A 15,232-nucleotide genomic window follows, 5' to 3' on the forward strand; every position below is an offset into this window, starting at 1 on the left:
CAGATCCCATTACAGATGGTAGTGAGCCACTGTGTGGTTGCTGGGATTTGAACTCAGGACCTTCAGAAGAGCAATTGGTGCTCTTAACCGCTGAGCCATCTCTCCAGCCCACAACCATGTTTATGAGGAGTGGAAGAACACGATATGCTTAATCTTTCAGTTTCCAGAAGAAATCTGGAATGGAATGCAAGGTTTGAAGACATAAAAAAGATAGAGACGTTATTTAAATAGATTTTAATGAGAAGTAAGCCGGTTTGATATGTAAAAAGATTTTGGTAAATGTAAAGCCAGACATCCATTAACTGTTTTTGTGTGTGTGTGTGTGTGTGTGTACATGCACATACACACAGTATGCACTCATACATAGGCAATAGCCTCCTTTCTGATGTGTCTGTGTAGGAACCCATCCATCGGCGTATTTGCTCATCGTGACCTTTTCCTGTACCCTGGTTTACTAAACAGGTAGAGTCTGGTTTCACTCCCTTTGTTCATTCTTGAAGGATCTCGAACCATCTTCATGCAGCAGGCCCTTTCCGCTCTCTAGAGCAGAGGCGGACTGATGGGCGGGGCCTGAGGGCGGGGCCTGAGGTAGCCTGGGTGCAGCTGCCCATCTGAGATGAGCCTCATAGTTCTGAGTCCAAAGGGTAGGAGAACTTGTGCATGGAGCAGCCGCAGAAGTGACAGACCACATACGCTAAGATCCCCAGAAGCAAGAGGGCGCCCAGGGTTCCGAAGAGGATCCCGTAGAACGCCCCAAGTTTCACACTTAGGTGCTCACAGCGTTCGCCCGAGGATGTGTAGATGGTGAAGGATGCACAGCTGGGGACAGAGAGAACAAGTTGTGGTCAGTGAGGAGGCCTTCCGCTCCTGGGGGCCAGGGGTCATTGGGCAGGACCCGCAGAGCTATCAACTGGGTGGGTGGATCCAGCTAGCCCTGAGGCCATTTTGAATTGAGGTCACCAGTGAAAAGAGGGAGGCGTAGCCTTAGAAACGAGGTCTGGGTAGCACATGGCTCAGAACGGTAACAGACAAAGGTATGTGTGCCCAGTCATCCACAAACCCTTTCATTCCCTTATCTCCCAAAGGATGCAACCCACCCTCGACACAGCCCGCCTCCTTTGACCAGTCCTGGACTAAGAGTGGGACAAGAGTAAACAGGGGACACTGGAAGACAAGCCCCTGCGTCCCTGCAGTCTTAGAGTCCTGTCTCAGGGAAGACGCAGTTTATTAATGTATGGAGGAGGCCTAAGGAACCAGTTTTCCAGGGTGTCCCCACATTGGGTCCCTGGGCAGGACTGGGACCAGCTAAGACACTGGTTCTTTTCCACAGGTCTAGAGTGCATCCATTGTTAGGAGGCTCTGGTACCCAGGCGTTTTACTTCCTGGGTGCCCACTGGAGCCCCCTCTCTCTACAGTGAAGTTCTTCCCATGTCCAGAATGGTGGAGTAAGCGTTTGTGACTAGCTTGGGTTTCAGAAGCAATGTACATCTTTCTCCTCCATGCAGAGGAGTGCCACACACCCTTCTCCCACTGCCCCCTTTCTCTGCTTCTTGTCCTCCAGCCCCTGGGGAGTCATCCTAGTGTCATGTCTTGGGAGTGACTATTGCCTTCCTGGGCTTATTGGTTTGGGTTTTTTGTTTTGTTTTGTTTGTTTGTTTTTTGATTTTGGTTTTGGTTTTTTTGTTTTGTTTTGTTTTGTTTTGTTTTGTTTTTTGAGACAGGGTTTCTCTGTGTAGCCCTGGCTGTCCTGGAATTCACTCTGTGGACTAGGCTGGCCTCGAACTCAGAAATCTGCCTGCCTCTGCCTCCCAAGTGCTGGGATTACAGGCGTGCGCCACCACGGCCTGGCTCTTCCTGGGCTTATTGTGGTGTCTCGTCAAATTTGAGCTCCCCAGCACTATGCTTCCCTGCCCCAGACCCCCACCCACCTGCACTGGGGCCCATTTGGTAGGTGCTCGCAGTGGCCTCCATTCTGACAGTAGCCCTCGTTACACGGGGACACACAGGTGACGCCGTCCTGGGGGCTGTAGACCAGGTGGTAGCCTTCATAGCCTTCACATTTGAAGTACTCGTCCAGCGTACTTAGGTCCACTGTAGCCAGGAAAAAGATACATCGAGTAAGGAAACCACAGAGATAAATTCATAGCTTTTCGGTCAGGCAGGTGTTCATCCTGAGAAACCTCTGGTCAAGTGCGCAGAGTCCTGTATCTGTAGGTATTCAGTTCTCCGTGATTGATCCTATTAATATTGTGTAATGGGGGCCAGAGTGCTCAACGGATGAACCACTGTACAGTTTTACCAAGAGAATGACAGTTTTCAGGGTCTGAGAAGGCCAGCAGTGATGAGCCCATACTCAGAAGTTAGCCAGAACTGGGCTGAAACTCAGACTCTCCGGCTCACTCACTGTTAGGATTTAGGGACCTTTTCCTAAGTCAGCCTCAGTTTCTTTACCTTTAAAAACAAAGTATAAAAACATCCCTAACCTAGCTGTGATGTTAAAAGAGATACTGCCCGTGGTGTGTATGATACAAGACTGGATACACAATAAACCCTCAATAAAAAGTAGCTATCCCCACAACACTTAACATTTGTTACAAACACCAGCTTCTTCTTCCCTAGCTTGCCCCCCCCCCCCCTCTGTTTTCTCTGCATAGCTCTGGCTATCCTGGAACTTGCTCTGTAGACCAGGCTACAAACTCACAGACATCTGCCTCCCTCTGCCTCCGGAGTACTGGGATTAAAGGCGTGCACCACCACCACCACCACCTGGCTCTCCTTCCTTCCTTTCATTCTTCCTGATAGGATCTCATGTAGCCCAGGTTGGCCTCAGACTTGCTACACACCCAGAGCTCTCACTGAGTTTCGGATCCCCCTACAAGCCTCTCAGGTGCCTTGATACGTTTTCTGTAAGGAACACAGTCGGGGCTGCTCCCTTACTGCGCCTGTCTCCCCACTGCAGCTACCCAATGCGCGGTATTCACCTTATTGCCAAGTGCAGGAAGCATAAAATGGATTCTAGAAGCAGCAGGACCCGAGGTGATTCTTCAGGTGCTGGACCCAAGTTGAATATCAGTTCTCCCATATTGGGCGTAGTCCCTATCCTGTTCTCTGCTCCATTCCAGAAGCTAGGGAGGAGGCTGTTCCTCTGTCTCCCTTGCTCCCTGCCCAGGAGAACCAGAGGCTGCCAGAAACCCCATCCCATTTTCCCATTGGGACCATGGAGTTCTGGCTTTAGTGGGGGCCACATCCTTTCAGATGGAGGCCTCTCTCCTGCCAGTCTCTATCCTCAGCTTAAGATTCTCCAGTGAGGGGAGGCTCTGTGTGTTCGGTGCAATGATAGTTTAAGAAGTCCATGAATGCTTTTACTAAAGGAAGTGGAACCAGCTAGGTGCTGTGGTGTTATCCCCGAAATCCCCACATTTGAGGCCTACCTGAGCTACACAGTTAGATCTTGTCCCCAAACCCAAGCAAGCAAGTGACAAAATACATTGAAGCCATCAGGCAGCCTGGGGTTGGAATAAATACCAGTGACATTTTCACATGGGTCCACCGGCAACATCTTGTGTTCCTGCTCTGAGTCTAAAAATAGCTGTTGTGGGAAATGTTTTACATTTCACTCAAAGATTCACAAACAGCCAAGCTAACTCAACCTGCTTCAGGCGTGGGCCTGCACACGTTACTTTCTCTCGAAGGTCGACATGGCCTGCAGATCTGTGGTGGCCCTCTACACTGCTCTTCTTTTCCAACAAATCCCTGTATTGTCCCCAAGACACAGTGACTCACGAGCACTCCAGTCCTGGATGTCTGCCCTGGAGATGGGGAAGAAGCGGACGGTGTTCCTGACTCCTCCACTCCGCTTCTGCCTCTCTTTCCGAGCCTGGAGGAGGAAGGCCTCCATCACAGCGCCTACCAGCTGGTTGTTCAGATAGTGGATGAGCGGGCCCCTGGGACGGTACTTGAAGTGGGAGATGACTTTCCAGTGATGAATGGAGTTGCTCGAGGGCTGTGCTCCGGAAGATCTGTATGGAGGGGGCACAGTGGGGGTTTGAGGAGCAGGAGAGAGGGAAAGGGAGCCACGGGGCATGGCCTCACTTACGTTCGAGTCAGTTCCACTAAGCTGTTGGAGAGAAAAGCCCGCATGTCCAGGTTCTCTAGTACATACGCCACCTACGATGGGGGAAGATGGGGGATGGGAGGATACAGGATTAGAGAGGCCTCGCCCAGCTTTGAATGTGGGGCCCAGGCTGCTCTCTTCATCCCACACCCAAGCCCAGGTCAGAGGCTGGACCGGGTCCTTGAGCGTGGCATCCGTTGCCCTCTGTCCCAACATTGCCAGGGGAACATCTGAGATGAACACCTCTGCTCTGTCTCTGATCCCAGCCCACCCTCTCCCCCCATGTGTACCAAACACAAACTGTTCAGCTAAACCCTAGAGATGGCCTTGTGCCAGGAATGTCACCTGTTCTATCCAAAGAGTCTTTGGTCAAGGCAGCAGGTGAATGTCACCAGACCTGGCTCGTTGGGATTTAACATCTCTGGCAGTCAGGGTGTTAATAGTAACAATCATTTTGAATGCCTGTTGTGTTTCAGTGCTAAGTGCTTTACACTATTATAATTTAAATCTTGACACAACCTACTGATGGGTACCACTTACTATCATCCACTTTTATATACAAAGATGCTATAAATAGCTTGTCTAATTATTGCCCCTGCTATAGAGAGAGGCAGGGCAGATTTCCGAGTTCCTGTGTATGGGAGTCTAGAGTTCACCAATCTGGATACTTTGCTTAATGGCGGTATAGACAAGGACGTGGTATCAAAGGAGTCCCGGTTCCCTCTGGGAAATCAGGGAGGAGTCAAATTCTGCCACATGGCAGCCAGAGAGTGTGAATCATGATGGGTAACCAGATGGACAGACTGGACTGACGTACCACCCGAGATTCTTCTCAGGGTGAGCCGGTGATTCTAACACATTCTGTGGTCTCTAATCCTGAAGCTTCCTGGCATCCTAGGCCCTTAAACCGCCCCTGGGCAAGAGGACCCCCCTTTGGGAAACTGAGGTAACTGAAGGACATGCAGACTACAGCATGGTCCCTGTGTCCCTGCGACCCTGCGTCCCTGAGGGACCCTGTCAAGATCCACTTCCCACTGGGAGCCCCCCCCCCAACTCCCGTACTGACCGAGGCGTTGACATCAGCTGCAGAGGCGTTCTCATCCTCCCTGAGAGACAGTATGATGGTCCTCAAGGGAAGCTCTGAAGATAAAGAAGACTCATCTCAGGCCCATGGAGTTCCCAGACTTATCCAACATCTCCCCCGTGCCCGCTCAGAGAGACAGCTCCGTCCACCATGGCAAGGTCGCCGAAAGCCAACACCCCATTGCTCCTGTGCTGACCAGGCCTTCTGTGTAACTGTGAGCTTTTCCACCCAGCCTCTCTGTTCCCGGAAATAACAACTCTGAGACTGAATTATTATGAATAAATGCTTAGGTCAAAAGCTTTGGCTCAGTCCCGATAGCTCATAATTTATTCTGTTCTAAGTCCCGCCAAGGGGTTGGTCATCTCTTCTCAATTTCATGCCACCTTCCTTCTTCCTAAGAGTTTGGAGAAAATCTCTCTCCACTGACTATCCCAAATTTCCTGCCTAAGCTAGTAGGCCAACAACATCTTATTGACAGGAGACGCTTCAACACTCTGCACAAGAGATTCTCCCTTCACTTCAGAGGCTTCTTCTGCCTTAGTTTGCTGCTGATGGTTGAGGCCCATGGTTCACGCTGGGATAGCTCTCCTCACTGTATCCTCTAGCCCCAAACTCACCACACAGAAGATGGTAGTCTCCTGGTTGCATTTGGGACAGACTCACTCACCTCAGTTCTGATCTGTGCCTTTGAGGAACTTGGGTGTCAGGCCCTGATTTTCCCATCATCCCCTGATTTTCCCATCGTTCCCAGACATGAGAGACGAGAGGGGCTGACATGGCAGGAGCAGTAAGCCATACCTCTGTAGATGGTGGGAGTGAAATTGTTCCCAGCCAGGAAGCAGCGGTTATCAGTGAAGGCAGGGGGACAGGTGCAAGTGGGCTGACAGTCTAGAGCCCCAGAGATGTCGCAGTGGCCATGGTTATAGCAGTAATTCACAGGACAGGAATGGTTTTGGCAGAGTCCAGAGTCCTCCAGAGCTGTAGAGGGAGTAGGGGGATCAACCACAGGGCGAGGAGGCAGCTGACGGGTGACGAGCCACCCGTCGGAGCCTAACCCTAGGCTAGCTTGTTTGTTTCCCCCCCCCCCATGCTTGCCCATTCTGTATTATGCTTGAGGGCCACTCTGAACCCCAAACTATCTTCCCCACATCTTCCCCAAGCAATTCTCTGTAAAGCAACCTTTCTGTCTGCCAGGTAAGTGGTTTTTCTCCTCTGCACAGGGCATGGCATGTTGACCAGAGCAGCCTTGCCAGAGACAGACCGAGAAGCCAGCAGGAGAAGGATCACAGTCCGTTTCCTTCCCTTCTCCCCTCACATCTGTCTCCTGGTCCCCCCACTCTGGACTCTGCCCACAAGGCGACAGTGTCCTGGTTGTATTTGACTGCCTTAGAGGATTTGCGCTGTCATCTCTGTCGTGGTGACTACAGTGACTCAGAGGAAGAGGAGCAGACGCATAGGAAAGAACCCAAAGGAAAACTGAGGCTCCTCTGTCCCAAGGTCCCCACAGCAACGCCTCCAAATGCCCTGACTCGTGAAAGGCAGAGCCCCTGAGCATTGTGTCTTTGAAGATGCCCGGGTCCCTGAGAGCCTCGCTTGCCTCTGGTTCATTAGCCTTATCCATCAGTCTTTCCCCATGTTTTCTCCAGCAGTGTCTTGAGGTTGCTCCGGTACAGCCTCATCCTCAGTTCCTGCTTCCCCACACTATCTCCCACCCCTTTCTAAGCCCCTCCTCACAGCTTCTTATCATGAGGTATTTGAAGACATGGTGCCAAAGACTGAAACATCAGTTTGTGTTTGGCTGTCACAGACCCTTGACAAATCACCTGGACCTCGGCTTGCCAGGGCCCTGTCCCAAGCTCACCTGCACAATGGCGTCCATCTCCAGTCATGTTTGGAGGGCAGGCCTCACAGCCTGTCTCAGGATTGCAGGGCACATCGGGGAAGCACGGCTCAGCACAGTGGTCCTTAGAGTGTTCACACAAGCGGCCAAAGGTGTCCCCGTCACACTTGCAGCTGGTCACCTGAGTAACAGCGGGACTGCTGGTGTCCACAGGCTAAAGACCTTCTGCCCTGACACTTCTGCCGTGAGAAGCCCTGCTGTCTCAGTCCCTCCGGCACCTTCCTGGACAGGCAAAGACTGTGAATCCCTTCCCAAAGCTATTCAATCCCCTGCCTGGCTCTGAAGCAGGCTGTCAGCTTCGCCTCTCTCCCCTGGAATCCTTGGTAGAGTAGGAGAAGAAACAGAGAGGGAGAGAGCAAAACCACAAAGTAGAAACAAGGCAAAATCGTTGGACTTGGGTCACAAACCAATCGTTGGAGCTTAACCACAAACATGGACAGAGATGATTTTCTTCAAACTGAAGAAGGTACACTTCCTCAGATTGAGGAAATAGCAAACAGAGCTGGGAGACATAAAGCAGCATCCCACCCTCTCTTCCCAACCCCAAAGAGAGGTGAGCTCCTGTCCATAATGCTTGTAAGGGCTTCTTGTGTCTGGGCATAGTAGGCTCAGGTCCCGTGGTCTGGAGGGAGTCAGGGCAGCCACACTGGAGGCTATAGACCTCTCTCCAGAAGCACAGGTAAGCCTTGCTCTCCTACACCTCAGCGCCATGATGAGAAACCATGGAAAAGGCCAAGGGGAACGTTTTTAAGCCTGACTGAATGGAAGGTGCTCTAAGCAGTGATGAAAGTTCCACTTCACATAGGTGTTTGTAGCCCAGGATGGCTGGCCCCTACACCACTTGCCCACCACAGCTCCACCCTCCTCCCTACATACACCTTGCCCAGGAGAGAACACACACACACACACACACACACACACGCGCACACGCACACGCACACGCGCACACACACATGCACGCACGCACGCATGCAGCTGGAAGTATCGATCCACTTGCCCCGAGCCCAGTTCCCACGACTCACCTCAAGGGAAGAATTGCCTTCTTTGCTGGTCTCCTGGTACAGACACTGGTCCTCCCTACTGCAGAAGCAAGCCACAATCTTGGGCTGGAGGACCGATAACAAGTTAGTCCTGACGTCTCTCGCTAGAATCTCCAGGGTACATGCTTCTGGGGATGTTGGTGTCCACTGCAAACTCCCGTTTTCTGTCCAGAGAAAAAGAGACCTCTGTGTCTGGGAGAGCTCTCTGCTCTGTGGTCAGTGTGTCCTGGCGTCTAACAGTCAGATCTCCCACACCCTCAGGCATCCTTTTGAGCAGAGCTGGGATTCCCAGGGTGATGGCGGTCATTGGAGGGAAGCAGCACATGCTGAACGTGCTGGGTATGAGTAGAAATACACATAAGGGAAGGCTACCCACTGCCTACGGAGAGGCCCCCGAGTGCAGGCCTGCCTGTGGCTGTATCAGGATGGTCATGCTGGGGACCAAGCATGGTCCTCTTAAGGCATCCCCAAACTGCAGGGTGGGATGGCTCCACCCCCAGCATCTCTTCTGCCTTCTCAGCATCCCCTCCTCTGACTTTCCAGGCCTTGGGTACCTCATCAGACTACAGGGAATAAAGATCAGCCTGGAAGGGTCAGAGAGTAGGGGTGGACGGGAGTTAACTTTACGCCATCGCTTTCCAGGATGCCCAGGGTGACAGAGTGCCGTAGAATGCCACTGTGTGCCAAGGTCACGCCATAAGGAACAACGAAGGTGTCGACAGAGTGACCCCTCCAAAAAGCAAACGAGACAGTATGGTGCTCAGAGCCCAGAGAAAGGTCCCTGATGATTTTGGTTTAGCAAAGAGTGTCACCATCCCTTCCAACTTCGGTCCTTTAACCCAAGTCACATGGCCAGCCCTGGTTCTCAGATGTCGTTACTAAGAGGGGAAGATGGGCTGTATTAGTCTCAGCACAGAAAATCAGTCAAAGAAAGCCAGATAGGCATGGCTAACTGCCGTAAAAACAACAAAAAGTACCAGTAACTTATTTGTATTTTTTCGATCTTATTCCACAGTGTGTTATTCTTTTAGTAGATATGATAATGTTTTAAACTCATTGATTTTTATTATTTATTTATCTTGTGGGGGGGAACAAGGGGACATGTATTCATGTTGTTGAATTCATGTGGCAGTCAGAGGACAGTTTGCAAGGCTTGGTTCTTGCCTCTTATCATACAGGTCCCAGGATGAGACTTAGGTCATCAGTTTGGTGGCAAGTGCTTTTGCCTGCTGAGGCATCTCATCAGCTCCAAAAACTGTTATTATTGTTTTGTTGTTGTTGTTTTTCAAGGAGACTGTCCTGGGACTCACTCTGTAAGCCATACTGGCCTTGAACTCAGAGATCTGAGTGCCTCTGTCTCCTGAGTTCTGGGATTAAAGGCGTGTACTGCCACCACCAGGCTAAACTAGTCTTTTTAATGTTCATACTTTATTATTCTAATAATTTGCTAAGTGCTCCATGATGGTTAAAAATGATGCATATAGCTGAGCAAGATGGGACATGCCTTTGATCCCAAGAGGCAGAGGCAGGTGGGCAGATTTCTTTAAGTCCAAGTCTAGCCTGTTCTACATAGTGAATTCTAGGACAGCCAGAGCTAGCTAATGAGACCTTGTCTCAAAAAAATGCATGTTATTAAAAGGAGGCAAAACGACCTGTGTGTATCCAGACTCAGTCTACCCATTCAGTTAAACTTCTCTAAACCCCTCCTGTTACTCACTTGGGGAACGCCCACCCATCTGAACTAGAGGTATTGCTATTTTTTCTTGAGACAGGGTGTCATTCTGTATCCCAGACTGGATTTGGCCTCATGGAAATCTCCTTCTTCCCAGAAGGATTAGAGGCTTGAGCCGCTATGACCAGCTGTGAGTACCAATCTTCAGAAATGCTGTTTCTCAGGGGCTGGAGAGATAGCTCAGCGGTTAAGAACAGGTACTGCTCATTCAGAGGGCTGGAGTTCGGTTCCCAGGGCCCACCTCAGGCACCTCACACTGCCTATATAACTCCAGCTCAGGGGATCCACACCTCTAGCATCTGTACATATCTACATATGTACATATATCTGTACATATCCACATTTAAGTCCATCACAGAGGGGAAGCTGGCCTGTTGTCACATCCTGTCCTCACATCCAGTCAAGAGCAGGGAACAAATCTCCCATGATGCCTGCTGCTCGATTGACAGCTTCAGCTCCACCAGTCTCTTCATGCTTAAATAGCTCAAGGCTCGGGCCATGAATTGGTGCCACCCACGTTCATGGGTCACCATAACTGACACTCAAGACACCCTCACCTCACCCCATGCCTGCAACAAACATGCCTGCAGATCAGCCTGATCTAGATAATTCTTCACTTGAGATCTCCTTTTCAGGTAATTCTAAGTTTGTCGAACGCCCACCATCACCCTTGTTCTTAGGCTGAGGTGGGAAACCTTAAGTTTGTTTGTTGCATGGGTTACACAGGAAATTTCAGGCCAGCTTGAGCGATTGTAGAAAGACCCTGTCCCAGATAGAGAGAGGGAGGAAGGAGGGAGAAGAAAAGAGGGAGAGGAAAAGATGAAGAGTGGAGGGGAGGGAGAAAGAAAAATGTTGGGCTGAAGAGATGGCTCAGTGGTTAAGAGCAGTGACTGCTCGTCCAGAGGTCCTGAGTTCAATTCCCAGCAACCACATGGTGGCTCACAACCATCTGTAATGGGATCTGATGCCCTCTTCTGGGGTATCTGAAGACAGCGACAGTGTATTCACATACATGAAATAAAGAAATAGAAAGAAAGAAAGAAGAAAGAAGAAAGAAAGAAAGAAAGAAAGAAAGAAAGAAAGAAAGAAAGAAAGAAAGAAAGAAAGAAAGAAAGAAAGAAAGAAAGAAAGAAAGGAAGGAAGGAAGGAAGGAAGGAAGGAAGAAAGGAAGAAAAATGGGAAAGGAAAGGAAAGGAAAGGAAAGGAAAAGAAAATGTCTGTTGGTCCTGGATATTCAAATGATAAAAGGGGGGGGCAGGGTGCTGTACAAAATAAAGTCCAGATGGCTCCTCCCATCTTATTGCCAGTCACTGATTCATACCAAAGAGCTTAAAGCCACTACACTTGTTGGAGAGGCTGAGTGTGACATCCTTAGAGTCGCTGGTGATCTCAGTGGTCACTGTCTGCCCCTTGTAGGCTTGGATCTTGCTGCTGCAGTTGATAGAGGGCGGGTACTGGTCTGAAACAGAGACACACGGAGACTCGTTATGCCCAGGGCGCTCTCTAGCCTTCCCTCTCTGCGTTTTCCCCAGGACTCTCCCTACAAGTCCTTACCAAGTCCAGGATCAGGACTCAGTCTTCCTCCATGCTCTACAAACTGTGCAGAGTGTGTTGGGTTTTGTATTGCCACACTGTCTAACCTTTGGGCTACATTTTTCTTTTCTTTTTTAAAATATTCTTTTTAAATTAGAATTGTATTTTTATTGTATGTACACCAACATTTTGCTTGCATGAATGTGTGTTGGTGTGAGGGTGTTGGATCTCTACAACTGGAGTTACAGATGGTTGTGAGCTGACGTATGGGTGCTGGGAACTGAACCTAGGTCCTCTGGAAGAGCAGCCATTGATCTTAACCACTGAGCCATCTCTCCAGCCCCTAGTCTCCTGAACAGAATGCCACTCTGGGCCTTGAGAACAGATGGTCAGTCTTACCCCCTGAGAAGAGCGGAAACCCATGAGGGTGGTATATAGACAGACTTTCCATCTTCCCAGAAAGAGAGGTCAAACTCTCTTAACGCTCTGTATCTCGGAAGCCTGTTATTTTCATCCCATTGTGTATTAATAAGTTTTATCAATAGATTTATTGAGCATGTGATATACAGATAGCACTAATTTCTATAGCAATGAACAAGTGATAAAAAAAGAGGCCTAAGGAAATTATAAATTATAAAATGCTCATAGTAGTTATAAATGCTAAAAAAAAAAAAAATCAGGAAAGGGAGCGTGAATAAATGTGAAATATAAGACCCGGAGGTCCAGGGGGCTTAAGAAGGCAGTGTCAAAAGTGGCTGTCTGTGGAAAGAGCCTTGCAGGCCAGAGAATGGGATGTGCAAAGTTTCCAGTGAGCCCAAAGAAGCCACTGGGTGGGAGGGGGAGGAGAAGGCGGTGTCAGGAGAGGAGTTCTGGGTGGTGGTGGAGGAGATAGTACATAGGGCAGTGAAGGGAAGGCTGTTTGTCCATCAGAGGCCCTGAGGGAGTTGGTAGGATTTGGCCCATTAAAGGAATAAAAATGTGGAGTTTGAAAGTGTCATGAAGTGGGGGTCCTCATCTGCTCCCCATCTCTGGAAAGGTCTCCCTGACCTTCCTTGTGTCACTTACTGAGTGTGTCATTCATGTGTTGGAATGCTCTAAGGATCGAGTTGGTGCCTTGTCCAATGTTTCTGTTTCCCGTGGCCAGAATGTCGAACGTGCACTCTCTGTCGCCATTGCACCCAGAGGTCAAGTCTTCACCCGAGGAGCTCTGATTCAGTTGGGACAGGAAGATGGGGGTGAATTTGGAAGGCAGAGAATCTGTCCTCATCCCAAGGAGGCCTGTCCCGTTGATTTGCCCTGTGACACAGGAGGTACAAGGGTGGTATGAGACGCTAGCCATAGCTCAGTTGTGCCCACCCTAGCTCTCTGTATATGGCTCTGTGCATGAGGGGTGGCCTGAGAGCTGGTAGGAACAGGATGGCTTCAGAGTCTGGAAATCCCTGCTTCAGTGAGTGAAGACCACCCACTCCTCTCCTCCCTTCTTGGAAGAGACATGCAGCTAGGGTGGAGGCAGGGGACAGACATGGGACAGTGACAAAATCTCTAGACCTTACCAAGGATGCACAAGCTCCCACAAGCACAAGGGGGACAACACAGCAGCTCCCTCACTGACCTGCCCCAGTGGCCTGAAAACCCCTAGACTCACAAGTCATTCCGTAGTGGAAAAGGGTCTCCTCAGAGCTGTTTGAGGGGATGGTGGAGCCATTGGGCATCCTGAAGTCATCTTCTGGATTGTCATTCCAGACTCCTGTGGGACAGAGCAGGAGGTTCACCACCACACGCTTCCCTTTCCCAGGGAGCGTTCAACAGGGCAGCTGCATCTGTCCTGGTCTCAGGAGGTGGGAGAGGGCCATGCACTCACACCCTGCCATTGTGCTTTAAAAAGGGAGAAGAAAGCCAAGAAGAATGTGGGAGGAAGGACAGAGGAAAGACTAAAATCAGCAAAGGTAGGGAGGAGGAAGGGGGGAAGGGGACAGCTGAGCCCCCGCCTACCCCATAGCATCTCCGTGCATAAACCCAGCAAATGCTACCACAAACAAATGAACTAGACTGCCACCACTAATGCCACGTGGCTGCCCTGCACTCTCAATATGATGGGAAACCGCCTCACCACAGTCTAATGGCTAAGAAAGACATCAGAAAAACAAAAATGGGATGACAGTCAACCAACTCTTCATAAATCTTCGGTCCAGTGTTCTTCTTAATTGTCAGTGTCATGAGGAACTAGGTAAGACTGATACAGACATACAGAAGCTGGGAGACATAGTTAATAAATACAGTCTGCTTTGGATTCTAAAACATGAAAAACACACTAGTAGGCAAAAACAAAAGGGTAGAGGTTAATTAGAATTATTTACCCATTAAAAATGAGAAATATTTACCCATGTTGGTCTCTCAGTTTTCATAAATGCACCATGGTAATACAAAGGAATAAAATTAGCCACCATTTAGTGAAGGGTATACAGGAATTATCTGTGTTGTCTTTGCAACTTTTCTGGAAATCTAACTCTATTTGACAATTAAAAAAACAAAAACAAAAAAACCCAGAAAACCAACAAACAGGAAATTAGCCTAAAACAGCGTGTGAATCAGCCCCTCTGTGACCTAGGGCACTGAGGAAGAACTGGGCGGGACAGAGAAGTCCAAGGCCCGTGGAAGGGGTAGCTGCCTTGGTATAGGCTGAGCTCTGCCTCTTACCCAGAAGGCCCTGTGTGTGGTTGCGGTATTCCTCTGACAGGCTGGAGGAGGCATGAAGGATATCAGAGAGAGCAATCACAGAGATGGTCACTGTCCCATCAAAGTTGGCTGAGACTTGGGAGCCATTTTGGATCAGCAGAACACCAGTGGTATTGAACGTGGGCAAGTCTGGAAGACAGGACAACAAGTGACACCGCAGCCACCATGCCCCCTGGTCTCATGGCAAAGAGGGCACTGGGGTATTCTGACCACGCCTCAATTCAAGGCCTCACACCATCCAGACCAGCTTCTAGACCCTTCTCCCTTCTGGGATAGGAAACAAGGAAAACTCTATGCCCAGGCTGGGCGAAGGTCTTCCAGTGGAGCGGTTTAGGGACAGCAGGTGGGGCAAACATTCTCTTCTTCTGGGTGTTGTAGCTTCTACTGTGCCCCACACCCCGACCACACCCCTCCCGGGGGACTGAGGATGTACATTACAGAGCCTACCTTCGGTGTCGCTGGTGTTAAAGGCCACAGTCTGGTTATTGTGTACAACTCGTATTGTGTCATTGGGCTCAAGAAACCACTGGACCTAGAAAAGAATCGGGGGAGGCCTAAGCCCAACCAGCAGGCAAAACGGGCCTGGAAATGAGGCTCTCGAGAGCAATTCAAGGCTAAAATCTGGGCCGGCTACACAGATATATCCTTATCCCCGTGTGGAGAGCTCAGGGGGTGCCAGGCTGTCTCACGGCAGCCTTGTGGAGCAGTCGATACCCTTGTCCCCATTGCATCACAAGCAAACAGTGACATCAGAGGCTCACTGGCATCCCAGCCACAACTGTGTCAACACCAAACAGTAAGGGATTGGTGTTTGGTCTCGTAATTCTGACACTCCTGGGTTTTACTCTGCTCTCTCCACTATAGATGCGTCCCTTTTCCCAGGATGTAGGATCACCATGGAAACACATCTCTGGTTGTGTCTATGTGTTTCCAGAGATATTTAACTGAGAAGGGCAGATCTACTCCAAATGTGGGCAGGATCGTTGCATGGGCTGGGGACCCAGACTGAACACAAAGAAGAGAACTGAGGGCCAGCATTCATCCCGCTGTGACCGCAGATAAATATGTCACCGGCCTCCTCACATACTCCTGC

The 15,232-nt window shown here is 49.9% G+C and overlaps 1 protein-coding gene across 1 annotated transcript in view; it reads right to left on the minus strand.

Annotated features, from left to right (window-relative positions):
* Nucleotides 1-623: 623 nt before the first annotated feature.
* Nucleotides 624-15,232, minus strand: part of Muc4 (mucin 4, cell surface associated) — a 46,492-nt gene continuing 31,883 nt past the window's right edge. The window contains exons 17-29 of the mRNA XM_052158144.1: nt 14,587-14,671; nt 14,101-14,268; nt 13,049-13,150; nt 12,469-12,699; nt 11,192-11,329; nt 8,121-8,302; nt 7,060-7,219; nt 5,997-6,176; nt 5,181-5,254; nt 4,097-4,167; nt 3,784-4,019; nt 1,929-2,091; nt 624-819 (exon numbers count right to left, since the gene is read on the minus strand). Coding sequence (XP_052014104.1) covers nt 624-819; nt 1,929-2,091; nt 3,784-4,019; nt 4,097-4,167; nt 5,181-5,254; nt 5,997-6,176; nt 7,060-7,219; nt 8,121-8,302; nt 11,192-11,329; nt 12,469-12,699; nt 13,049-13,150; nt 14,101-14,268; nt 14,587-14,671 — 1,986 coding nt within the window. The remainder of the gene's footprint in view (nt 820-1,928; nt 2,092-3,783; nt 4,020-4,096; nt 4,168-5,180; nt 5,255-5,996; nt 6,177-7,059; nt 7,220-8,120; nt 8,303-11,191; nt 11,330-12,468; nt 12,700-13,048; nt 13,151-14,100; nt 14,269-14,586; nt 14,672-15,232) is intronic.

This window comes from Apodemus sylvaticus, chromosome 15 (genome assembly GCF_947179515.1).
Source record: "Apodemus sylvaticus chromosome 15, mApoSyl1.1, whole genome shotgun sequence".
Lineage (NCBI taxonomy): Eukaryota > Metazoa > Chordata > Mammalia > Rodentia > Muridae > Apodemus > Apodemus sylvaticus.